Here is a 27,716-nt window from a genome sequence, read left to right on the forward strand (position 1 = left end):
ACCCTATGCGGAATATCTTCCAGTGGTGGCAGCAGACATGAAACCACAACATTCATGAGCATTTTCTTTGGTTCAGAGCCGCCGAAGACCCAGGAGTCCTCACGCTTTGTTAGAATCCTGGTTTTATTCCTCAGACACAAAGGGATGCAGGGAGTGAATGACATTAGGTCACTAGAGGAAGATGCCAAAGGACGTAATCCCAGTAAGAGTGGGCGGTTGAAACCTTGGCCAAGTTACACCTACTTTCTAAGTGTGTCAAAAGAACTTGCAGTCATTTCTATCCATTGCCTTTGGCTAGAAATTTATAGGTTTCAGCAACTCTGATTGGAAGCGCCATTTAAAAAGAGCCTGACATTTTCACAGCCTATGAAGAAGAATGTGAAGGAAGACAATTCCCTTCAACTTACTTCCGTTGGAGCCTTGAGGAAACAGAGTTGGGGCCCGTTTCTTTGCTCAGTGTGCCTGGCCAGGGTTAGGGTGCTGTTGGGAGCGGTAACTGGCACTTGTTAAGTCAAAACCGGTGGTCAGGAATAGTCAGGGCTTCGTAGTCACGGTCTCTGAGCTGTAGATGCTGCGCATGTGAGGTATGGGTGTGCACCCAGCTACATTCGTGGGAACAAGGAGGGACCTGTTAAAGATGAGAGCCTCACTCCACATTTAATTTTCAACCTTCATATAGACTCTTGGATATTTAATAGTAACCATATTGCTTTGATACGACTACACTGAGTTTGGGTCAAATTATTTTGCAAAATGAAAATGACTTTAGTGTATTTTTTGGATGGTAAAAATACACTATAAAATACAGTACTTAAAAGAAACAGAAAATTTAGAAAGCATTAAAATAAAATATCTTACATTCCACAGATGACCTCTGTCAAAAATTTGATATACCATATGTGTGTGTGCATATATATATTTTTAAATTAAATGGGATGGTAATGTATAAATGGAATCAGCAACTTATGTAAATAAATATATCACAACTTTTCATGTGGGTAATGATAGATCACATTTTAACGGCTACATAGAATTCCATTTTATAGATGTATTTAATGAATCCATGTTGGGTATTATCAAATTTTCATTATCATTATTTTGTAGCTTAGTTCAAACTTTTACACAGTTTGCATGTTTTTTAATGTTCTTTTAAAACGTAAAAATAAATGTTTAAAAAATTTTAATGGCTCACTTTGTGTGAAGAGACGAAAAATCTGATGTAGAAAGAAAAGCAGTTATTCCAAATATAAAATTATTTAGCTATTCTTTTATTTCCTGAAATAGGAAGAGAATTGGAGAGGGGGACATAACTCCTTTGTTTTAAGAAAATATTTTACGTTAGCACTGAGAAAATAAAAGTGGTTTTGAGAGAAATCAGATGACTTTGATTGTCACCTATTGGCCACCCTATTGACCCCCGGATTCTTTTGTTTGATCTTCAGTCGGTCACTTACCTTTTCTACATATTTAGTTCTTGTACGCTATGAAGGGATACTGATGATTACTATTTATCTACTCCACTGGGTTATAATAAGGCTCAAATGATATAATGAATGTGGAAGTGCACTGAACGCTAAAGCATAATTTACATATTATTATCATTACTGTCACTCTTCTTATTATTTATAAGTCCACATGATTAGATGACCAGAGGAATCTGAAAGACCTGCAATTTGTTTATTTGTCAAAAATTGATTAGACTCTTTATAGATAAGGCAAGCTAATTTTCAAGCTAATCTGAAATATCCATTAAAGTCCTAACCACAGGTTAACACTCTTGATTTATGGAAGTGTTTGGCCCCTTGTTTTTGTTTTCCATTACCATGTGACAAATTACTATACACTTACAACAACACCCACTTACTAGCTCACAGTTCTGTCTGTTAGAAATTTGGGCATGGTGGCTGGGTTCTCTGCTCAGGGTCTTGAGACTGAAATCAAGAGTTGGACTGACATCCCCTCCCCATTTCTTTGCTGGCTCTGTTTTCTCAGCTGGGGGCCACTGGCATCCTAGAGGCCATCCATTCTCCTTGCCACATGACCCCTCCATCTCAAAGCCAACAGGAGAGCATCCCTTGTGCCTAATCCCTCTCACAGTTCCCCTGTCTCTGACCACATGACCCTAATTTAGTGGCCTCCTGTGATTAGGTCAGGCCCACTAAGATAATCTCCCTATGTTAAGGTCCATTGATTTGGAACCTAATTGCATCTGGGAACACCCTTTACAGTAACACTTTCTCTCTGAAAAAGAGACCCTCCAGTGCAAAAGTCATTAGTAGGTCTGAGTTCTAGACAGCTGGGAGATCTCATTTCATCACCAACATTCTAATTTCACAATGCCAGTCTTAGTCTTATCAGTCCTAAGAGAACAGGATTAGAAATCAGATATACAGAGTTCAGATCTTGTTCCTAGCAAGGCCTGCATGAGTTGGCATGTTTCTAGCAAGGCCTGCATGAGTTTCTAGCAAGGCCAACATGCTTACCCTGTGTGATTCTGGTTTTCTACCTGTAAAATGGTGACAATACTACCTGGTTTGCAAGATCATTGTGACTATTAAATAAGAATATGTGTGTACAAAGCTTTAGTCCAGCACCTACATTTAAGTGCAAAATACATAGTAATCTCAGTTTGTTTCAGTGGGGAGGAAAGCAAAAGAAAAATGCAGATTTATATTCTTTTCTTTTAAATTAAATCCATCATTCAGCAGAAGGGCTGATTCTGCCATTTTTGTGCTGTTGCTGAAAATGATATCCCATAATAATATCAGTATTAATGAATATATTACTTTCACTTTTAGTTTTCTTGAGAAATGATAGGTCTAAATCTTCCAGACTCCAAAGGAAAATTTTGTTTTCATCGAATAAATGTTCCTTTCCATCTCTTTGCAAATATTTATTCTTGATTTTCAGGTTACAACATACATTAAATAAACTGAAAAATACTTCAGGATTTTGGCTTTTGATAACATTAAATGAATATACTTGATAATGTGGGTATAATTTTTATTGGAGGCCCCTGGAATGTGCTCAAATATCCTCTAAAGTATAAACATGTATCACAAATCATACTTAACATAATGAACTGGGAAATGAGGAGCAAAATTGAGAATGAAGCCAGGCGGAGCTTCTGAGTTACCCTCATTTTTCTAGGAAGTATTTGGCCAGGAAGATATAGGGCTATAAAACCAAGTCATAACTTTGTTGCTTCATAAAATTCTTGAAAGCCAATATATCCAAACACATAGTTTACTCCTCTGGCCAAGTCGTTCTCCCATTAGAGCAATAGATTGCTCACCTGGGCAAACAGTTTGCTTATTAAACGGCTTATCACTTATCAAGACTCACTTTATGACCTTTGCCTCACTAAACCTTTACTCAATTCTGGTCAATTCCTTATCTTCAAAGATTCGACTGCAACCACGTGAGACCAGACCCCCCCAAACGTATAAATAATCTTCCCAAATCTACTCCTTCTGTGAGACACTGAGACATGGTCAAGGTTATATATTCCCTACTGTAGTAGGTTTAGTAAAATTAGCTTTGCTTAGTTAACAGGTTTTTTAGTTGGTCTCCTGCAGGAGAGTCCACAGTTGATAATAATTATCACATACACCTTTTATAGTCTGGGAAAAGTGTATTAAAGAAGTCCCTGGCTTCAGAGTTGACCACTCTGCACGCATTTTGAGAAGCACATACACTACAAGGCTTTTAATTCTATGGGACATTTTGTCATATTGAGCAAAGGAACTACATTTACATTTTCATGAAAACCTTGAAGTTTTAAGTTCTTTATGGATAAGGACCGTATATTATATTTATTTTTTATGTCTACAGGGTCTTGTATATAACAACACTAAATACATTCTAGTTGATGGATTAGGAGCTGAAGGATCAGTTTAAGGTCACTCTTCTTTCTACAATTCTCTGAAAAAAAATATATTTTGTTTGTACTTAGATCACATCCTAAATTACCCTAAGCAGAAAGGAACTCCATATTAACCCCCCAAACTGACAAACTTTATATTTGGTAATTCATAAGTTTCTTTTTACAAGTCCCCTGGAAACAGCAGCCATTTAAAAGAAGCACTTTAAGTAGAGATGAACAGTTCACAAATCGTGCATGTGGAATGTCAAGAGAGGAGACGGAAAGACTTTATGAGCAGAACAGCAAATATTATACCGTTTGGGGGACAATCCTGGTGTATTCAGCATGCTGCTTTGTAAACACACCACTAGAATGAGATTTCAAGCTGTGAAATGGGATAGCTGATGATTTCCTATCATAACACGTGGATGAGGCATATTATATAATAAATCAAATAACTAATTAGGATTCAAATCCAGTTAACTTCTTATCTGGCTTCACTGTTAACTAGCTGTGTGGCTTGGGGTAAGTTACGCAATCTATTAAATCTTCAATTTCATAGTCTATTAACTGCGGATTAACAATGCCTGCCATTGTTTATCCCACAGTGGTTTTGCAGAATTGAACAAAATAGACACACCATTTTGGGATTGAAAAGTAGTTTATGGTTATTTAGTCTAGTTAGTGCTTTAAAATGAAAAGTGCTTTAAAGGAAAAACATTTAATACCATATATATGGTATTGTAAACGTATCAGACCTTTTGATTTTTAACTCATTCTGAAACTACTCCTCCAAATTTGTTTATGTGCCTGTTTTCCCAAGAGAATTGCCTTATCTCTACATTTACATCATCCAACCTGGTGCCTGGCATTTAGTACACATACACATCATCAATTTATTTGGTCTAAGTGAGTGATGAAGTGGAAAACAAAATCTTTACCTTTGAGGAGCAGACTGGTCTCAGTTTCTTCTGATTTACTTTCTTTTGTGTTAATTTAGTTTACATAACCATAAATTGGATCCTCATTCTTCTTGAGGTGTTACGATAATTGAGGTCAAAATAAGAAACACTGGAAGCATATCTTGCAGTAACCTATAATGAAAGAGTATGAAAACGAATATGTGTATGTATATGTATGACTGAAGCATTATGCTGTACACCAGAAATTGACACACTGTAATCTGACTATGCTTCAATGAAAAAAAAAAAAAAGAATCATTGGAAGCTAGTAACTTAAGCTGCTATGGAGGTTTTCTAGAGGTGTGATGAAACCGAGGCTGTCAGCCTCCCAGAGGAGGCAAGTAACCAGGAATAGTGGAGTTTGGAGTTTTTTTTTAGAAAGCTGAGAGTTTATGCCTTTATGTACTAATTCTTTCAACTGATTACCTTTGTAGATGTAGCCTTGTAAAGCCTTACATGCTTTCCTATGTTGCTGATCACATGTAAGAGACATCAGTGTGCAGTGATGATCTTAGCTGTCTTGCAGGTATCAATACTGTGACATCTGGGAAAGCTGAATTGTTGGGAGCTATTTGACTGTATCCTAAATGCCTCATATGTGCATATGAGTTTTTTTAAAAATAATTTTCCCATATCTTCCTTTATCTTTATGCTGATACCAGTATACATGAGGATAGCATTTGCTTTCTTCCTTCTAATTTAACTGCAGATATGAAAACCAAATAGCAAAACATGCAGAATTATGTATAAAATTCAAAAAATAATGATTCATATCCTAAGGGTATCAACCATTATGGTACTGTTTCATTTGGTCTGGCTAGTCAGTCTTTTAAATTTTATTCATTTATTCATTCAGTAAATATTTGACAAGTATCTTGGTAGTTACTAAGTATGGAGATTGAAAGATACAAAGAGCACAGTTTTTTAGATATATAAAATTGCTGGATTTATTTGCCAAAAAAAAAACCAAGGTGTTATTGTATGGTTTAAAAGAAATAATATCATCTATGTTAGCAACTACTTTAAATCTAGTTAAAATTAGCAATGGCAAGGTAGTAATTGCTAATCCATATGAGTGTTGTTCCCTGCTGTCCTAGTCATGTTAGATATAATCAGAATTTATTTTGTATCCTATTGTCTATGTATGAGTTGCCAGGAATTCACTTCATTTATTTCTGAGAAAAGTTAAGTGAAATTTACAGTGGATAGAATCTAGCTGACATAAGGAAGAACTTTCTAACTATTTGAGCTTCTTAAAAATAGAATGTACTGGTTTGTTCATTAGTTCGTTTTTCCACCCACATTTACCATTTGTATATATTAAGCTTGTGGTCCATTTAACGCTTTACTGTATCCTGTGAGCTCCTGTAAAGACAGTTACCATGAATTACTTAAGCTATTGGTTTATAAATACATTCAAACATGGGACTTTCCAGTTATCATTGTTAAATTTTAATTTATTTTTTTCAAGTCAACATTGTAGTCCATTGAAAATATAATTAAGGCTGAATTTATCATCAGTGTAATTTGATATTTGCCCCAATTTTAAGTAGACTGCATATTAACTAGAATTCTCTTGATATTTTCATTCCAAGTACTAGTACAAATTTTTCACAGAACAGAGTTAAAGAGAGAAACTTCTGTGAATTTCTTGTGGGCATCTTGTTAACTTCTATTATTTTTATCTTTTCTATTTGTCAGCTTCTATTCTGATCTTGATTATTTCCTATCTATATTTAATTTGGACTGGAATTTTTTTCTAGCTTTTTGAGATTGAAGATTAAATTATTGATTTTAGATTTTCTTCCCTTTCAATATATGCATTGTCCAGTGGAAGGGGTAGCCATCTCTCAGTGTATCCACCTCACAATGTTATTGCCAACTGGAACTTCACTGTCTTACTCAGAGGTATGCTTTCAGAATGTGTGTCAAAGTTTCCTAAAACCAAGATACTCTATGGCTGTAAGATCACTGTTATTGGCTACTTTCTTACAAGGTTTACTTGACATGGAGGAACCATTAGGATCTCTTCGTTACTCTTTTCTACATTTCAAAGGTTACTTTAGTCCTCAGGCTAATTATTTCTAGAAAGGAGGGAATTCAATAAGTGGGGTGTTTGATGCTCCCAAAGAAAGGAAGAAAAAAAAATCAGTCACCTCCTCCTTTGACATGGAATCCATGCAGAAGAACTTCAGAGGGTCTCTGAACAGACAAGAAGCAATAGATTCTCACACTTCATCATGAGACCTGATACTCAGGTCCACATTCACTACCAACACTGCATACAGTGACGCATTAGATGAAAGAAGAACGTGTGGGACTATGTGTGTGAGAAAGAGAATGTGGAGATGAGGTGAAAATAACCATGTAAGCAGAAAAAGAAAATGGGCTTTTGGAAGACAAGGCAAGTGAGCAGAATCACAATCCCCGATTTTAATGTTTCTAAGTTCCCATGTTACCTCTCTTTCAGCATATTTTTTAGCAGCAAACTTTCCACCATTGTTAAAATATGATGAAGAATGCAAAGAATGAGGCAGACAGAATGAATGGGGATGAGCTATCCCTACCAAACTACAAGGTCACTTGATGTTTTAAACTAATCTGATGGAATGTTCTGGTTTTAGAAGATGTCACTAGGTCCTTAATGAAGTGAGTTTGCCAGGCTTCTAACAAGATTTTCCTCTTTCCCAAAGCAACACTCTGCATAATCAATTAAGGCTTTCCTTGATTTCTTTTCTTGTTTTTTTTTTCCCCCGTTCTTCTTTATTTTTTTAGTCAATGAGCTCAGCCCTAAATGAAAGCTGGAGTTGTATGAACTGAATTGGCTGGAAATAGTAGCTGAAAGGCGTGCAAATCAAAGCTGGCAAGTTTCAGCTCTTCCGTTCTTGAAGGAGAGGCTAACTTCAATCCAAACGGCTTCCTGGGCAATTGTTTGATTATTCTCAAGCTTTGTTCCTGGTATGGAACCAGGCATTAATAACCCAGCCTTTGCAAGCTAAACCACCAAAATACACATCACATCTTTACCTTGAGGTGGCTTAGGAACCATTTGGACATTTCCTAGTAGTGTGGGAACTGTGTGGGAAGGGATTTTACATCACTCATGGGTTGGGGGTGGGTGTGGAGAGAGGGTAGCCTTCAGGCTCTTTGATCCTTCCTGTTCTATCCTAAGCAAGCGTAGCGCCTTAACTCCAGACAGAGGAAAGCGAGGTGCTCTGAAGTCAGGCAGCTCCATCCACTTTGGTGCCTATACTAAGGACAAGGACTTCTAACATCTTTGCAGGAGATGTGTATCTATTTCTCTTTTTCTATAGATATAGATTTATCTATCTATCTTATTTTCATACACACATTTTGGGGGGTAAAAATTATTTATAATTTTGCTTTTGGAAATTATTTGCCTTCAAGTAATTTCTTTTTTAGACCATCACTAAGTGTATTCAAGAATTCCTGCAAAGTGAGAAAATCTAAAAATGGTTTTCAAATATAGTGAAATTTTAATTTCCAAATTATTATACCCTATGAAGTTGACATAATGCTTTGTTCTGTACCCATATTTTTATGGGTTTTCTTATTATTGAGTTGTACATGTTCTTTATGTATTCTACATAGAACTTCTTTGATGGATACGTATTTTGCTAATATATAGTTATGTAATTGATATTTGTATATTGGTCTGGCATCCTGCAACCTTACTGAATTCACTTACTAGTTCTGATAGCTTTTTGGGGTAATTCCATTAAATTGTAAATAGAAACCTATTTCTTGCAGGCTCTTTGGTAATTCTAGGTATCAAATTAAGAGACCTGGTTCAACCTCTCAGATATCAGGATTTATTGGTTAAGCTTTTCTGTGATTTCTTTGTGGTCAAAAGTAATACTCAGTTCCTTTTCTCATCCAATCAACAAATCTAGATCCCTTTTCAAAATTCTCACTTGCCAGGTGCGACACTGTCATTAGGTGTCTGACTTTGCATCATGTGTAGAAGAACTTCTCTGAGTTGGTGCTCAGTGCTGCCCTGTGAAGTCTCTACCTCACACAGCCATACAAGATTTATTCTTCAACTCCCCCAAATACATAATCATGTGAAATACTCTTCTAATGCTTAGCTGTATGTTAGTGAGCATGAAAATCTGCATGCCGTTTTGTTAATTATATTCTGGATTGAGTCACTTCATCTGAACAATTACAACCACCACTTACTAGTGAGTTGCATCTGAACTCAGTAGTTAATAAAGCTGTACTGAGTTGTTTAGAAGAGTGTGAAAATGTGATAGTGATCTTGAGGGAAATACCTTGTTACTGCAGTTGAGAGCCATGTATTTTTCCATATTTTTTAAAATATGGTTTCTTACTGAGCTAGGCAGAATGAGTATGGATTTGTGTTTTCAGTCAACCTGGGGCATTTATCCATGACTTGTTAACACTATTGATTCTTGCTTTGAAAAACTAATTCAATAAGCCAATACAGACACCTTCCTTTTGATTTTTACTGTCAAAAATTGATAAACATTCTTTAAACATTGCAGAAGAGATTTTGGCAAGATTATTAGATGTTACTCTTTTATCACAAATACTTCTGTTTTAGTTAATAGCATTTTTATATCTTACACAAAAATATGGCATATACTCTTACTGTGTCTCAGTCTCCATAATGTGTTTGTAATCCTGTTGGATTCATGAGATCAAATATAATTCATATCTGTGTCTCTTATATTATCTTCCATATAGCAGTTGCTCACTGAATATTCACTGATAATAATTATGATTTCAAAGATCTGCCTGCTCTGGCTCCAGCTTATCTATACCACACTTCCTTATTTTACTACCAAACTGGACTGTTTACCTCAAATTGGTCTCTTGATTTCTCACCTAAAACTTTGTCTTGGTCCATTTCTTCCATTGGAAATGCTTTTTATTCCAGATTTACTACTTGTCAAAATCAAACCACCTTAAAAGGAAGTGTTGCCACCCTCTTTATGAAGCTGCCCCTGGTATCCTTTTGAGAAGATAGATACTCTTTTACCTCCACTCTCTTCCTCTGAGAGCCTCAAGAGCCACCACTGATGGAGCACCTAATATGTGTCAGACAAGATGCCGGGTATTTTTTGTCTGTTATCCCAATGTAATCTTTAAACAAACTATGAGCCTGCAGCCTGCAGAATAAAACTCTAAATTTCCTTAGAGGAGGATACTGAGAATAAAAGAGAGTGACTGCTTTGTCCTGATCACAAAAACAGTAAGGGATGAAGCTTATGTGGAAGAAATCTGGCTGTCTCCAAAGCCTCTTCTCTTTCCATAGTATTAAAAAACTTGTTTTTAATGCCTTATGATTTTCTTTCATATTTGTCTCATAATTGTAATCATACTTGTTATACTGTGTATTTGGCCTTTGTTAAGAAGACATAATCATGTCAAACTATAAGGTATGGAACAGTTAAAATATACACTTGTAAATTTCCTATTTTTGCTACCACAAGCAAAGGCATTTTGCATACTCAAAATATATTTCATAATTACATCACCTACTTGAGACATTTTCCCATTTCTACATTTTGGGAAAAAAATGTATTGTTTTGTACCATCCTGTCTCCTCCTGGATAGACCTTTGAGATTGGCTAGAACAGTGATTTTAAATGTATTTTTCTTTTTTGACACATGAAACTTTACAAGGAATCCAATAAGGAAAGTAGTTAAAGAAGATCTGCTCTAGGTGAAGGTGAGATAAGAGTGGGAGATCCAGGGGCCGAGCGGTGGCTTTCAACACACCTGCTTGAGATTCTTTAGCACCTGGAGGCAGCCCTTAACTCTCTGGAAATACCATTGCTCTAAAAATCACTGCTTTAGCCCAACTTTATTTTTCTTATACAAATCAGAAGGGTTTTTTTTTTTTTTATGTGTGTGTGTGTTTTTGAGTATGAAGTTTTCGAGTATGAAGTCTTTGAGTCTTAGAACTTGTTAACTCCCAAGTATAGTACTTTGGTAATAAACACCCCTAAAGTGAGCTAAAGTACACACAGCATCCACAAAACTGACAGACAAAAATAAAAACAAAGCCAAAAGAGTAACCAGAGTACTATGCAAAAGGATATCTGGATGAACCGTTGGGTATGGTGGCTGCCCCTTGGGTGGTGACTTAGGGTTTTAGCCACATTTGCACAAGGTGCAGCCTTTTCCTCTCTCCCCGACCTTCCCTTGTTTCTCTTCTCTAGACCAGCTAATGACTCTGTCTCTCTGTCCTCTTCCCTCACAGCTCCCAGGATTAATTCATATCCTTTCTCCTTTTGAGGACCACTCACTGTTACTTGCTACTATATATTATAATCACATTTTGTCACTGAATATATTATAAACATCATCTCCACACATTTGCTTATTTAGTCCCTTCTGCCTGAAGTCCCCTTCCTTCCCTCCTTTCTTTATTTAGAAGACTTCAGCTATTGCTTTAAAAAAGAGATAAAATATACCCAAACCCTCTACCTCACTCAAACATGGTAAGCAAAATTATCACTTGAGCCTGTGTACTCAGATAGCACTGGGTGTGTAATTTTTTTCATATTTACCCCAGTGAATCATCACACATCACATTGCTCTCTATTTTCTCCCAGTTAGACAGAACTCTCTTAGGAGGAGGGCTGAATCATATCATGCCCAGCATACACCCAGCCCTTAGTAGGTGCTCTAAAAATCAGTGAATAGATGTCTAAGAAAAATGTCCTAAAACAACGCACTTCTCCAGCAGGTGCCACCATGCTATGAAAATACTCCAGCCTGAAAATTCCCTGAATCTGAGATATTGAGTCATACAAAATTAAATGAATGTCCTACTTCATCAGTCTAATTGATATGCACTTAGTTAAAATCAAAGATGGAACACTGTGGAATTCATTTCTGTGCTATGAGTAGAGTGTCCCTGAGGTCATGCACATGTGTGCTTGGGGCACATTCTTTTCAAGGCTTAGTGTTTAAATAAGGCAGCTTAACAAGGGCAAAGTGAAGGGCTGATTTAGCAACAGATACGTTATAAATGTAAGGGCTCTTTATGTGAGACTTTAGGAATCTAAGGCAATGATCAAACCATTTGAGAATAAATCAATATGAGGATTTTGTGACTTGAAGGAGTCAGTGAAAATAAAGAAAAGTGACCTATAAACAAGGAAAAAAATAGAAAGAAACCTGTTAAATTCCCCATAGGAACAAATATCTCTCAAATGTAACTTAGGAGACAGACGAAATTACTAGCATTAAGTAAATTTATCAAGTGAAAAGATAAAACAAAAATGGCATATTTGCCTAACTGACCTTTTATCTGTAACCTTAGAAGAAAACTGCCTCCAGCAATACTCTATATTTGATAAGCAAGGTGGAGAAAATTGACTCAAATTGAGAAAAATAAGCTACTTCAAAATCAAGGCTCTCTTGCTCTTAAAAAAATAAGAATTAAGATGTCTTTTTGGTTATTCTTGCAGATAATGCCAAGTGGTCAGCATATCCCCTGGGATGTCTTTTTACCTTTCCGTGAGCTTACCCATACCTAGGCTTCTATACTCTCCATGGCCAGCCCTACTGCTGTTCTTCAGAGGCCTGACATCCTGGGACAGAAGATAATTAGCAAATAAAAATAAAGATATAATACACCCAACATTAATTGTCACTAAGGAAAAAACAAAACTAAGCGAGGGGGAACATAGAGGTATGAGGTGGATGCTAGTTTAGATAATATGGTAGGCTATCATATTGGATACCAGGCGATCTTTTCCCTTTTTTTTTTTTTTATTTAACAAATATATGTGACATCTACACGTCAAAAACTGTTCTAAGCCTTACAAATGAACATAACAAAAAGATGGTGTTCTGTCCCTTAAAGAGCTTATAGATTACTGAAGGAAGGTGCATTCAAGTGTTTGTGCACACACATGCACTGTTATCTATACACACACACCATCACAATCACACATGCACACACTATTATGTCACAGGCTTTTGATGGAATTTCAGCATTAGAGGATATTCTAAATGTCAGTTACTCGAATAGAACCTCAGAAGGTCCGTGGTTTATATTGCTCGTAGTTCTCTGAGATGAGAATTTACTACTTGATAGGTGTTTGGGAGCCAGTCAGTTAGCTAGTGAGGAACCTTCATGGCCTTCCCAGTGTCTTGCCTGTCAGGACAGCAGTGTTATTCTCTACTCGTTTTGAGTATTATAATTACAGTGCATGTTTTATTTTATTTTATTTTATTTTATTTTATTTTATTTTATTTTATTTTATTTTATTTTATTTTATTTATTTTTTGAGAAAGAAATAACTCTGTAAAGAAGAGTCAACTGCTAGTACTGGTAATGAAAGAAAAGAAATCAGAAGGACCTGAAAAAGTGATGTTACTAAATATAACGGTTTAGGGGACTCATGTCACTTTTTCAGTTTTATGTGCTATAGTTTAGAGTCAATAATATGCCCCGTGTGCATTCAGTGGTTACTGTGAATAACCCCTGTCTACGGAACGGGCATAGTAAAGTGAGCTCCAAAGACAGAGAAGGCAACGTTATCTCAGCAAAGTTTTCATCGCAGGTGAAATCCTTGAGCGAAACCTTGGAGGGTGATGTGTTTGCCAGGTAGAGGGGTTTGGGAAGGAGTTTCCAATCACGTGGGACCTTATGAGCAAAAGATCAGTAGATTGAAGTGACATTTCTGGGTTTAAAGAATTATAAGGACTTCTTTCTGGCTAAACATACACAGATTGGGTACAGGAGCCCAGAGGACAAAGTGAAAGGGATTCCTGTGAGGAAGAAAGGTTTTTTGAGGCATTCAAGACATCCTGGCTTTGGAGGAGTACAGATTAGAAGGAAATAAGAAACATAGCAGGAAGGTGAGTGAAAAGATAGAACAATCATCCATGAGAGAAAGAATTGGGTTACCATTTTTGCCCAGTGAAAATTCAGTGTTTTGCCTCATATTATGGGAAAATTCCATCCAAAATGTCAATTTGTTGTCTCAGTACAGTTAAAGACGAAGGGGCAAAAGGGAAGACAATATAAGATAAGAAAGGACACTGGGAGATGACACCACGGGTCTGCCATGTGCCAGGGATTGTTCTGCTTACTTTTCCTGCATAGTCTCTAATCTCAAACTGTTGTGGGACAGACTTTATACCCACGTCTACAGCTAAAGAAAATAAGTTTCAGAGACATTAAGTGTATCGTTTCATCACTTAGCCAGAGTTGAGATTCTAGATCAGATCTGACTTTAAAATTTTTACTTCTTCCTCTGTATCAAGTTACAGCAGATAGACATTAAAAAGATTAAGAGGAAACTAGAAAATTCTAAAATTCTAACAGTGAATCTCCAGTTATTTTTGATTATAACAAATGAAAGCAGTAAAGGAATAATACAAGCAACCCAAGTCCCTTTTGACTTCATTTGGCTCCAAAAATAAACATATCTTCACATCATAGTCATATTATAAAGGGAAAACCAAATCCATTTCCACTGAATACTCTAAAAAATCTTCCCTTCTCATTACTGAATGCCTTTGTATATTTAAAGTCGAATTTGAAGTTGAAAGCAATTTTCAAGAAACCCACATGTTATTGAAATGATTAATAGGGGACAGAGGTGAAAAGGCTACATGCTTTTAGTCAGAGTGAATTTTTTACTATACTACCAAGTCAGATCACATGAGAAAAGAACACTTAGGGATATTGTGTGCAAATTAAATAAAGTGGTTATTAGTTTTCTTGGGAAAGGTTAACATTTCTTAAAACTACAATTTGGGGGGTTGGTTTAATACTTTTGCAGTATGAAATTATATATTAATACAATTATAAACTGCTAAGATTTCAGGTTTGACTGGGCTTCCTATCAGTGAGCCAATGGGAGTGATAAATTGTTGGTTGTTGGTCAAACCTTAAGTGGATCCAGAGATTGTGGTGGGTTGGACAGAACAAGACCAGTCAGGAGGAGGGATGGTTAATTATTGAATTCCAGAAGAATTATGAAAGCTTGGAGGCAAAAATAAGACTATCTCATCTCAGAAGGGAATAATGAGAAATTAAAAGTGGTAACTGGGAACTCCTGATGCAAAATACTTATCAGTAAGAGACAGCATACTTCCCTGGCTATTTCTCAGTCATAGCCACTCTACCTAAACAGTCTTCTACAAGTCACTCTTTATCACGTTCAAATTTTAATTTTATTCACAAAATTTATCGCAATCAGAAGTTATCTTATTTATGAATTTCTTTACTTTCCTATTTGTTTATGTGTTGTTGTCTAACTGATCCCCTAACTGTGAGCATTGCAGAGTCAGCATTCTTGTCCATCTTGTTCAACTCCTTGTCTCCATTGCCTAGAACAGTTTATGCTACAAAGGATGCAACTCTTACCTACATGTAGTTTTTGAATAATTGAGTAAATGGGCTCACTATTTGTGATGATTTGAATATCAGGTAATATTAACATAAATAAATATTTGTAAAGTACTTGCATATTGTAAGTACCAGCAATATGTTTGTTAACTAAATGAATACCTTCCATACTGAGACAAGCTGACCAATCTTCTTTAAGCTAAATTAAAATTGATTTCTGGTAAGTAAGAGAAGATAGGCATTCGGTTCTGTGACTAAAATCGCCTGGAACAAGATTACTAGTAAATGCTCCACAGCAGAATTTCTAGCTATAAGCAGTTTCATTTGCTTTATAGGGAGGGAAATGCAAAATAGTTGTTCTTCCCTTATACTTCATGGCACTTTGTTCTTATTAGAGTGTAGTGACTCATAATTGGCTATTTGTCAGTGTAAACTTTATTGGAGCACAAACTCCATGAGAACAAGAAAAATCATATGTCTATCTTATCATTTGTCACTATTGTATCCTAAGAATGTAGCTTGATGGTTGGCATGGGGTAGGTGCCTCAAAAAATGTATAATAAAATAATGGACTAATCTGTTTTGTGGATCTTTCTGAATCCTCACGTTAAACAGGGCAGCTTGATAGATTGCAAAACTACAACCCATGGACAAGATTTAAAGCAAAACTCAGGGCAGGTTCTTTCTCACAAACCTCAAAAAGAAAAGTAGGTGGAAGCAAACCACTGTAACCACAAGACCTGCATGCTGTTGGTGTTCGGGCAAAAGAAAGCAGAGGGAAGTGACAGAACATCTGACAGTCTTGACAATGGGAGAACCCCAGACAGCCCACACCCATTTACTGTAAATCATAGTGAGTCAATTTGAAAATAGAAGCTGACCTATCAGGACTCCCTTCAAGACCTTCAAGACAGGAACCCACAATGAGGGTAAACTGCTGGGAATAAAATCAAAATTGATCAGGAGAGCAACAATAGAAACAAAAGAAAGAGAATATCCAGATAAAAGTTAAGAAGAGGAAAACAGAACAAGGATATCTAAGACAGATCAATGCTCTATTTTAGCCATTATATGGAAGAACCAAAGAATAAGTTTTGTGAAGATAGAACAGCTATACATATGAGCAACAGAAATGTATTCAGGTCAAATCTCATATAAGCTATGAAAAAACAGAAAATAAAAAGAATAAGGAGCAAAATATTAGCCCCAAAAGCAGTGAAGGAAAATCTGAACACGCTCAAGAAATACAAAAAAACCAAACCAAAACAAAATAAAACAACAACAAAGACCTGGTAACATACTATTTCAAAATGAGTTAGAAAATAAGGAAATGATACCAGATGTGAGAGAACATCATAAATCATAATTAGGAAGACTCAGGAATGAGGTGACAACTCATGTAAGAATTAGAAATTTAAAAAATAGTTTAGAAGTGAAGACTAAGCTAGAAGGAACACAGGATTAGACAAGCACAAATGATACCTTACGTTACAAACAAGCAGTATTTTAATTTTTTAAAATCTGGAGACAAAAAGGATTTGAGATAAAATTGCAAATATCGAAAATAGACAATGAAGAACCAACTCACAAATAATAGATCTTGAAGGAAAAGAACAAGGAAAGGCAACAGAACTAATACTAAGCATTCTCATTCATTTAAAAAAAATGATCTGAAGCTGAATATTAAAAGAGCTTATGATTATCTGAGAATAACAACCCAAAATGAACAATTCCAAATCACATGTTAGGAAAGTTACTGCACTTTAAAGGAAAAAGATGCCTTGATCATCTCAGCAAAAACAATACTTATAAAAAAGGGAAAATTAGATTATTATTAGACCTTTCAACAAAGACACTTTATGATGAAAGAAAACAGAGGAACTTCTTTTGGATATTTAAGGAAGGAAGCTGTGAGCCAAAGACGTTACATCCAGCAAAACTGACCCTCAAGGATAAAAGGGCTAGATAGTCTGTTATCAGCATTCAATAACTCATGTGATAGTGTTTCCACAGCTTTTCTAAGAGTTCTACTAGAGAATCCTTTCAGACGAACAAAATGCCTAGAGAAATCAACATAAGAACTGGGGGTAAACATTAAGTATATAGCTGCTTTTATAACTAAGATTAAACGGAATTAAAAGGGAGACAGTATAGTACATAATGCCTGAGGACATAGATACTGAGCATCCATTAAAATAGGGGCCAAAAGGAGATGGCGTGTGCAAAAGTAATTTTAATTGCTTTTAGGATTCATAATTGGTAGCTTTAGTATTAATATTGCCATTCTGAGACAGTTGTTTTATGTAACGTGAGATAAATTAAATGATTAATTTTATGGTATTAAATTCTGTTATTCTCTATGTCCCTTCTTAGCTCTGCTAACAGTAAAAGGCCTGGAAATAAAGACCAACTCAGTAATGCTGAGCATCCCTAATGCCCAGGTTTTGGGTTTGAAATATTATCTTGCATTAAAAACAACAAGGCTTTTTGAGGGAATGGTTGATTTCACGTCTGGGGCAGGAAATGCACAAGACAGACTGGGAACATCTCAGCACACAAGATAGCAAGGACATTATAAAAGATTATAAGGGCCATGTCAAAGAATTAAGGAGCTAACTTAATGAAGCTTACACTGGCCAAAGATGGGACAATTAGAGCTTCAATAAAGATAAAAAATGTGATGAGTTAAAATCCACCAACTATGAATAAATCCATTAATTCTTAGTAATATACAAAAGAAAAAATAATTGGCCATATTCAAGTGATGACAGGGAATTAATCATTTATCCTACATTTCTTTATGAACTGTAAACTGGATAACAAAATAATAGATGAGGGAAAACCTCTCTTTATGAGATAATCTCAATTAATAAGTGAAACTGAAAGGACAGAATTAGAGTATCACCATTTACAGCCCCCATGACTTATCTGAGGCTGCTGTAACAAAAACACCGTAGATTCGGTGACTTGTTAACAAAAGAAATTCATTTAAGTTCTGGAGGCTGGACGTCTAATACAGGGCACCGGGATGGTTCGGTTCTGGTGAGAATCCTCTTCTGGGTTGCAAACTGCCGATTTCTCATCGTAGCCTTACATTGTGGAGAGCAGAGAAAGAAAACAAGCTCTCTTGGAACTCTTATAAGGGCGCTGATCCCATTCAGGAGGGATCCATCCTCTGATCCTAACTACCTCCCAAAGGCCTCACCTCCTAATACTATCACATAAAGAGGGATAGAGTTTCAAGGTATGAATGGTACAGGGCACAGACACTCAGTCCATAATATCCCATCAAGAATAACTGAGTGCCAATGGCTGTATACAACACAGAAGTGCCAAAACCAAATACTGCATAGCTCCTGATGAAAGAAAAAAGTGCTGTTTACAGTCTTGACAAAGAATAGGGCCTGAAACTGGTGAAGCATTTGCATCCAGCTGCCAGCCTGCAGCTACACAGGAATATTGAATTGCACCATGCATTTGCAATGATCAAAATCCAGAATATGGGCTACTACTTATTAAATAGCCTGGTTTTTGCAAAAAGTAAAAAGCATGAAACAGAAAGGGAAGGGGGACAAATCTGTGTAATAAAAGCAATTTAAAAGACATATCAGTTTTTTAAATTAGCCGTGTCTGGGGAAGCACACTTGACAAGAAATGCAAAGAAATAATTACTACATAAGTTACTTTTGGAGGGATGGGACTGTAATTGGTATGGGGAACATGTAAAGCGTTAGGACATGACTGGAAAAATAACTTATCTTATGATAATTCACTAAGCTATAATAATTGCTTTGTGTGGTTTTCTATATCTCATGTTTTACTTTCTACTAACGAGGAAAAAAATTTACTATTTCACAGGAACTTAGGCAAGTAGATCACAAAATATCGCCAGAGGTCTGGTGATGTGTAATATGTGATGCAGAAGCGTTGCAAATCATTCACTGATTTCTCTTGTATGTATGAAACTGCTTTAGATTCTGGTTGTTTTCCAGCCCAACTTCTTCGGTGAACTTTATATCCCGTGGCATAGACAAAGGGCTGAGACATCATTTCAGCATGAATACTAATTCCTCTGATTGATGTCATGTTAGGGGGATATTTTTTGCTGGCAAAAATTTTCCTGAGCAGCCACTCTGTCCTGGGGCCCTGTCCCAGGTATACGAAATAAAAATAGGGAGGTAGAATAGTTTCACCACACAAGGGACATAATATACAGTTGCAAAGTTCAGTTTTTTTTTTTTTTCATTTCATACATGTTAAATTGTATCAACATTCTCCCTAATTCTCAACATGGAGCCTCTTGACTTCAGCAAACTCCAAAGAAATACTGGGGATGAAGGTCCTTGAGTTTATTTTAACATTTCAAGAAGTCAGAAGGCAGAATGAACATGTGCCCTAATAAAGCTGAACAAGTCTTTAGTTGACATTAATTATACCATCTGTCTCTCTCTTTTATTTGTTTTTTCATTTTTGTCTTTTGCTTTTAGATAATATTAGATAGCACAAAGTGTGGTGGTTATTATTTCTTACTAAACAATACTTCTTTTTAGTAAGAAATAAGAGTGTAGGGGAGAATTAATTTTATTCTGTAACTAATGATTTATTTCTTGATTTTCTGGATTAGCTCTGTGTCTACATCTTGCATTGTCACAACAAACCTCTCAAGTTGTTGTTATAATCACTCCCACTTTGTAGATGTCAAAACAGAGGTTCGAATGGCTGTGATTTGTCTAAGAACATTCCAAAAATTATATGGTGGAGCTGAAGTTTAAGCCAAAGCTTCGGCCTCCAAATCCTGTATTAGTCATTCCAAACAGATCACTAAGAGACAGATTCCAGCATCCTTGCCTTTTGTTTACGCCAGATGTTAATTATCTTTAAAAATTCTAGATCTCTTAAAATGTTAAAGGAAAAGAGAGCTCTCTTTTTTCCTTCTCACCAAGCGATTTCTCTATAGAAGTGATCAGGATTTAATAAATTCTCACTTTTCCCCTGAGTTGGTTTCTTTAACTAATTTCCTTTCATCTTTGAGCTTTATACTTATTAGTTATTGAGATAACTCAACAATAATTTCCAGACCCCACCATCCATCTATAGTAGTCTTCAACTTAAACATTAAACCCTGTAAATAGCACTGGGAACTATATTCAATATCTTGTAATAACCTTTAATAGAAAAAATGTGAAAACGAATATATGTATGTATATGCATGATTGGAACATTGTGCTGTACACAAGAGACTGACACATTGTAACTGACTGTACTTCAATAAAACAACAACAACAACAAAAACCTGTAAAATTAAATCTGTCAGAGCAAGAGATGGCAGTAGGAGGAGGTGGAAATAAGTATATTATTCAAAAGAACTGAGCTGACTTAAGGCTTATTCTTCACTGTTTTATTTCCCTTAGTGTGAAAAATAAGTCATGATCCTGACCACTTCCTTAAGGTCAATGTTCTTGCCTCTGTGCTCTGCTAGTAACTATTGGAGGGCAGGCGAGGTTAAACTATATCCAAAGTGCTTTTGCCTCTGTTTGATGTCAAGGACAAATAAACAACCAGCGATGCAAGGGGAACTGTTATCTACACATGTTTAATTACTCGAGTTTTTACCACCACGAGGCACCAACATGCTACCCGGGTATTGTTTGGGCACACCTGAATTTTTGGGTAATTTGAGTCACCCCTTTTCTAAACCTTCTTACTCTTTCTTTTAAATAAACTTTTTCCATTTGCTCTACCCAGGAAAATCTTAAGCTGTCGAAATATTGGTGTAAACAGAATGGCAGGCAAAAACAGGAGGAAGGGGGAAAGAGGCTGAGAAGACAGATACCATCTCCAACTCAAACCTGTTGCTGATCACATATTTTGTACAGGGGACTCCCTGTACACATGGACTTGTGTGCATTTTTCTTTAGAACATCTTAAAGCTGAAGTTAACCATTTACCCACTAATTAAGATTCTGAATTTTTCTGAATTCAGAGGAGAAACAATATAGAATAGCTTGCACTTCCATGCCACTAACTCACCAACTCCCATCCCAAGTCCTCTCCTTCCTTCCTCTCTATTCACTGTAATCAATAGACCACTCTAAGACTCAAAAAAATTTTTTTATGGTTAGGATATTCTGGCCCATGTGGAATTTTTTTCTTGAAATTAAATGAGTGTAACTCGATTGAGGGAAAGGTTTTGGAAAATAATCATAAAAGTAAGAACTTGGCAATGTCAAACTAGAAATGCCAAGGTTAAAACAGCCAGCAATAGCACCTTTCTATTAATAACTCTGTGTGTGTGTGTGTGTTATTTATGGAAGAGTCTTTCTACTTCTGCCAAGTTGCCTCATTCCTTCAGTAACCGCCTATTCTGCTGTGTATGTTACAAGGCTCTGCAAGGATCGCTCCATTGCTTCATCAGAAAGTTCTCTCTTGAGCTGTGCTTTTCATGATGGAAATTTCTGAATTCTCACAATAAGCTAATTCACAATGTAAATACTTCAGGTATGCATAGGCAATTGTTAAACATAAAGGTGCATTCCAGCTTGGAAAGAAATACATTAGAATTTAGAAGTTCTGAATTTAAAAGTTAACTCACCCTTTAAGAAAACTCAGATGAGAAGTTTCTGCCTCCAAAGTGGTCAGTCACTGAGCGTGTGTTCTCAGACAGCCTTTGGAGAAGACAACAGAAGAACTTCACTTTGGTTTATTACATCTAATAATTGTAAATGATACTTGAATGTGTGATATATGTATTGTAGCAAAGACGCACCGGGGCTCTCAACTCTGAGAAGACTCGCCAACCAGTTAAGTCTAGACTGGCTTCTCATGTCACTGATGGCCAATGAAAGTCGTAGGAAGTCTCAGAATTAGTAATAACTTTTCTGTCTGACCATCAATGAGGTATAGTTATAAAAATTTAATATTAAGAGGAAGAACAAAGCACCTAATTTTAGGTTTTAGAAAGTGATGGAAATGCTGAGTAGCTAATTAGGACTTAGGATTCAGTGAAAGGACCGAATGACCAAAGTATTAACTGTCATTGGTAGATGAAATATGCTTTATCCAGACAATGGACTACAAAGTCATCAATTAAAAAAAACAAACACTAATAAAGGATAGCATTTCCAATGTCACAGAAAGGGAGAAAAATTCACTGACAAGGATTTAATTTCATAGATATATTTGAATGAGGAAAAACAAATTGCAGAACAGAGTGATCTCAATCCCTTATACATATGAGAGCTTTCATAGTTTACACCCAAGAGACTGTAACATCATCTAAACTAATCTGTGTCACTTCTGGGAAGAAAAAGTCCTCAGAGCTAATGAGCATAGGTCATTACTCTCATTTTCACTTGAAGTATAAAACGCCAGGCACATAGCAGATAGAGATGAACGACTGCCAGGTAAGTTTCTGCAGCCAGTGAAGTAGTGGGCTGTCGGGGGCTTGGACTGACACTTCTCAGGTTTGCTTGGTAAGGCGGCCATACTGACACACAGCCACCACAAGTGACTTCGAGTTCCAGGGGCATCTTTCTAATGTTATCCTGGGAGTTTGATTCATATCAAATGTGGAGATATTCAAATTATGAGTGAGTGTAAACTCTTCATTACATCCTAGAATTCAGAGGATTTTCAGCACAGGTGAGTTTGTAAGTGTGCTTGGTATATATCAAAGATGTGCTCACTTTACTTCTGTTTTATGTTTCACTCTTTGGTGAACCAATAAATAATGGAACAATGATGATAAGATAATCATAATTATGAAAATGATTAAAAAATCGGAGCTATTGGTCATTACTGATACATCTAAAGATAACAGCAAACATATACTTGCATAGGTAATCCATTCATTGTGTCCATTCGAGTTATCCATGTGTACTACAATACCATGGTTATCTGTAGGAAGTGTCAGGAATCATAGGGATGACTATAGGTACTGACATTACCAAGTGTCACTATCAGCGAGATTTACTGTGGGAATCTGCCCCAAAACATGCCATCAAAATTATTCTGCTTCCATAATTCTTGAATCATACTTAACAAATGGCTGTGTGAAGTCTTATATCGAGAACTGTTGTGTTTTGTCCCTGAATACGTGACTGATTGCCGAAGAGCACTTATTTCAGTGGCTGTTGGAGAAGCGATAGAATTCTGCCCGATATAATTGATATAAATCTCCCTAAAAATCTAATATTTCAGGAAAAGGAAAATGGAGCCCTTTGTTCAGGAGTTCAGTGAGCCCTCCTCCCTGACTTAGGCTGAAACCACCTTCTTCTGTTTCTCTGTTTCTCCCTAGAATGCAGCCCCAACAGTACCTGCAGCAGCGTCGAAAATTTGCAGCCGCCTTCTTGGCATTCATTTTCATTTTGGCAGCTGTGGACACTGCGGAAGCAGGGAAGAAAGAGAAACCAGGTAAGCAGTGCAGTTACGAGCACAAACCTCCTCAGTGACTGATGTCCATCTAATCCAGCTACCTGATTTTCGTCCTTTTCCCCTCCCTCCCTCCCCCACCTTTCCTTCCTTCCCTCCTTCTGAGTATTTAGAGGAACCTAAGTGACATCCCCTCCCTTCCCCCACATCGTAAGTCCTGAAATACAGATGATGACCATTAATGTAATGACCGTATTAACAGCTACTAAGTACAGGAAATGATGAGCAATCAGGTGTTTTACTTATGCTGATGCTCTACCTCAAAAAGGGGCCCGCAAGGAACTTTGGTTTTATCTCATATTAACAAAGGAGGAAACCGAAGCTCAGAGAGCGTGAAGCACCTTCTCCGTGTCACTCCCCACGTCCTAAGGAGGCTGTGGAGCTGGGAGTCGGTTTACATCTGTGACCCACCACATTTACATTGTGCTATTCCATCCACGCGGCAGAGAAAGGAACATCGCCTTCCGCTGAAATGGATAACATGACAACTGCTACTGCTCATACAATATCTTCTCATTTTTAAAATTTATCTGGTTTGACTGTCTTCTCTTATAGAAATGTCTGCTTCTAAAAGGAGATGTCAGCAAATCACTTAGCAAGGTCCCTGGCACATAGTAAGAGTTAAGTTAATAGTAGTTCTAGCTTCTTTCTCCCTTTTCCTCTTGGTCATCGATTGAGCCAACTATTCGGCTAACACCTCTCCCGCTCCTACTCTGCTGGATGCTGGAGAGAGAGGTGAGAAGCACAGACCAGGCAGTTTAGGCTCTCAGGAATGAATTTAGTTATACCTAGAAGCTAAAGAGTGCTCTGGGCATTGATTATCTTTCCTTCCTTTCAGAAAAAAAAGTGAAGAAGTCTGACTGTGGAGAATGGCAGTGGAGTGTGTGTGTGCCCACCAGTGGCGACTGCGGGCTGGGCACCCGGGAGGGCACCCGGACCGGAGCCGAGTGTAAGCAGACCATGAAGACCCAGAGATGTAAGATCCCCTGCAACTGGAAAAAGCAGTTTGGAGGTGAGCCCCACCCCTCCTGTCCTACTGATTTCCTCGTCCGCCCTGGGATAATCCTTGCATTCTTCCACCAAATATCTTTTTGAGGCTGACTCTAGTTATTTTAACAAGTTTATTTTATCAGATACAAAATAACCAGGCATCTTGCCTAACCCTGCATTACTCAACTTCAGTACTACTAACGTTTTGGAGTTTTTTTTTGTCCTGGAGAGAGTGCTGTTCTGTGCACTGTAGGATATTTAGGTGTGTCTCTGGCCTCCACCCATCAGCTTCTGGTCGTGCTCCCCACCTCACCAGCTGTGACAACTGAAACTATCTCCAGATGTTGCCACATGTTTCCTGGGGAGTCAAAATAGTCCCTGATTGAGACCCAGTGCCTTACCAACAGGGATGGAAAGTCCACCCTGGAGCCCTCCTAACGGTGTCCGTCCATCCAGCTTCTCTTTCCTTCTCGTTCTAGATTCCTTTGTCTTCCCTTCCCTTTTCTTATTTATTCTCCTCCTTCTCCAGATCTCTGTTACTTTCAGGGCCTCTCTCTCTTTTGCTCCCTCCTGACTCTCCACACCGGTTCATAGATTTACTTACCAAATCGAGCAGGGCTGCTGTAAGCCACGTTTCATAGACTTCCTCTCACTGGCTATTGCCAGTTTCATGTGGACCTCATCTACCTATTTGGGAAGGAGTCTCCCAGCACTTCCAACTTTAAGCCCATTATTGAACACCCAAATTGCCTGTTTTTTTCACATTCTAGACACTTTGTCTTTCTCAGCCATGGTAGAGCATGATGCCCCAGTTTTCTCACTGGTCTACAGAAACGTACTCTGGCCTATAGGCCAGAGAAGGACAACAAACATACATGCTGTATCTTTTTCATTCTCTATAACCTTTGAGGTATGTTTTATGAATGGAGGTAAATTCTATAAAGGCATGGTGAAATTCAGATACATTTGATCTTTAATTATATATGGGTTCCCTAAAGACTTATGTGCAAAGCGTCTTTAAGTTTGTCTTAAAGGTCTTGTGTCTAGAATATACAAAGTACTCTCAAAACTAACAATCCAGTTGGAAAATGGGCAAAAGACATGAACAAACATCTTACCAAAGAGGATATCCAGGTGGCAAATAAACACCCGAAAGGATGTTCCACAGCTTTTCTCCATTAGGGAACTAAAAATGAAAGCCAATGAGATATCGGTGAGATATCACTATATACTACCCTCCTATCAGAATGGATAAAATTAGAAATAACCTCAAATGCTAGCCAGGATGCAGAGAAATTAGATCACCCATGCCTGGGTGACGGGAATGTAAAACGGTACCACCACACTGGGGAAGAGTCAGGCAGCTTTTCATGAAACTAAACTTGTGTTTGCCGTACAGTGCAGTGGTTTCACTCTTAGGCATTTATCCTAGAGAAATGAAAACTTACGCTCGTATAAAAAACCTATATGTGGATGTATATAGCATTTTATTTGTTGTAGCCAAAAGCTGGAAATAACCCAGATATCCTTCAACTGGTGGATGGTTAAAGAAACTGAGGTCCATCCATACCATGCAGTAGTGCTCAGCAATACAAAGAACAGGCTTTCGGGACACACAACTTGGATGGACCTCTAGGAAATTCTGCTGAGTGAAAAAAGCCAACCTTAAAAGGTATATGCTGTATGATTTCACTTATATAACATTATTAAAATGACAAGATTATAGAGATGGAGAATGGGTTCGTAATTGCCAGTGGTTAAGGAGGTGGGAAAGGGAGAAGGTAGCTAAGCTGTGACTAGAAAAGGAAAACCCAAGGGACTCTTGTGTTAGAACTTGCTCGAATATCCATGGTGGGGGTACTTACCCATCTACACATGATAAAGTCGCACAGAACTAAATGTATGCACAAACACATACATGAATGAGTGCCTGTGAAACTGGGGAAACCTAAATGACTTCCATGGAATATCCAAGTCAGTTTCCTGGTTGTGCTGTTGGACTGTAGCTCTGTGTGACAGCACAACTGAGGGAAACTGGGTGCAGGGTCAGCGGGATCTCTCTGTGCTAGTTCTTACCACTGCACGTGAACCGACAATTACTTCACTACAAAAAGTTACAGACAAAAGTGTGTCTTCTTTCATGGCACGCCCAGAGGAACTCAGAGATGTCTCTTTGGTCCTACCCTGCCTTTAGCGGAGTGCAAATACCAGTTCCAGGCCTGGGGAGAGTGTGACCTGAACACAGCCTTGAAGACCAGAACTGGAAGCCTGAAGCGGGCCCTCCACAACGCGGACTGCCAGAAGACGGTCACCATCTCCAAGCCCTGTGGCAAACTGACTAAGCCCAAACCTCAAGGTGGGTTCTTGCCGTTACCACAGTTTTAATGTGAACGGAATGATGGACTCAGGTGGGATCTTCAGATGTGCAGACTCAAATTTTCCAGAAGGAAAACTTGGGTGAATTACCTTCAGAAAGGGATTGAAAAATAAATACATTGAACATCACGTGAGTACTTTTCAGCAGGCAGTTGGTGAATTCAAATTGAAGTCCTCTGCACAGACAGAGGGACTGAAACAGTCTCGTAGCACAAATAAACCACTTAGCAAAACCGCCAGTTAAAACTCTATGCTCTAAATATATAGCTCTGTGTTGGCTATAAATTCCAAGCCCCAAACCAGGACTGCGTCCTGACAGGAGTGAACAAGCTTAGGAAGACCATGAAGCTGAAGGTTTAAAGTCAGGCGTCTCCTAGGTCATCAAGCATTTATCGTTTTTGTGAAATCAGTTAATTTATTTTCCATCTTTCCATTTTCTACCACCTGGTAAGTTCTGTATTTCTTATATTTCTTTCGGAGCCTTTCTATTTGTTTAGTTAGATTAGCTTATTCAGTACATTTATCATGGAACTTCAGAATTATGTGGAGCTCTCTTTCTAGTCATTCCCAAAAAGTCAGACTCTGCTCTTATGCTGGAGAAAGTCAGCCAAACAATATCATGGCGATGGTTTCATAAAAATAGAATCCCAGCTGAGGGAAGACAAGAAGGCAACAAATTCTTTTATTTCACGGTTGTATAGTCTCAGTTAAATCCCCCAAAATTAAA

General features: G+C 37.4%; 1 protein-coding gene across 2 annotated transcripts in view; it reads left to right on the top strand.

Moving 5' to 3' along the window:
• The window catches only part of PTN (pleiotrophin), an 87,220-nt gene that overhangs the window by 44,196 nt on the left and 15,308 nt on the right, over positions 1-27,716 (top strand). For both annotated transcript variants that reach the window (XM_010983165.3, XM_010983164.3), the window contains exons 2-4: positions 23,490-23,605; positions 24,462-24,635; positions 26,808-26,969. In XM_010983165.3, the coding sequence (XP_010981467.1) occupies positions 23,491-23,605; positions 24,462-24,635; positions 26,808-26,969 (451 nt within the window). In that variant the 5' untranslated portion in view covers position 23,490. The remainder of the gene's footprint in view (positions 1-23,489; positions 23,606-24,461; positions 24,636-26,807; positions 26,970-27,716) is intronic.

This window comes from Camelus dromedarius, chromosome 7, assembly GCF_036321535.1.
Source record: "Camelus dromedarius isolate mCamDro1 chromosome 7, mCamDro1.pat, whole genome shotgun sequence".
Taxonomy (NCBI): Eukaryota; Metazoa; Chordata; class Mammalia; order Artiodactyla; family Camelidae; genus Camelus; species Camelus dromedarius.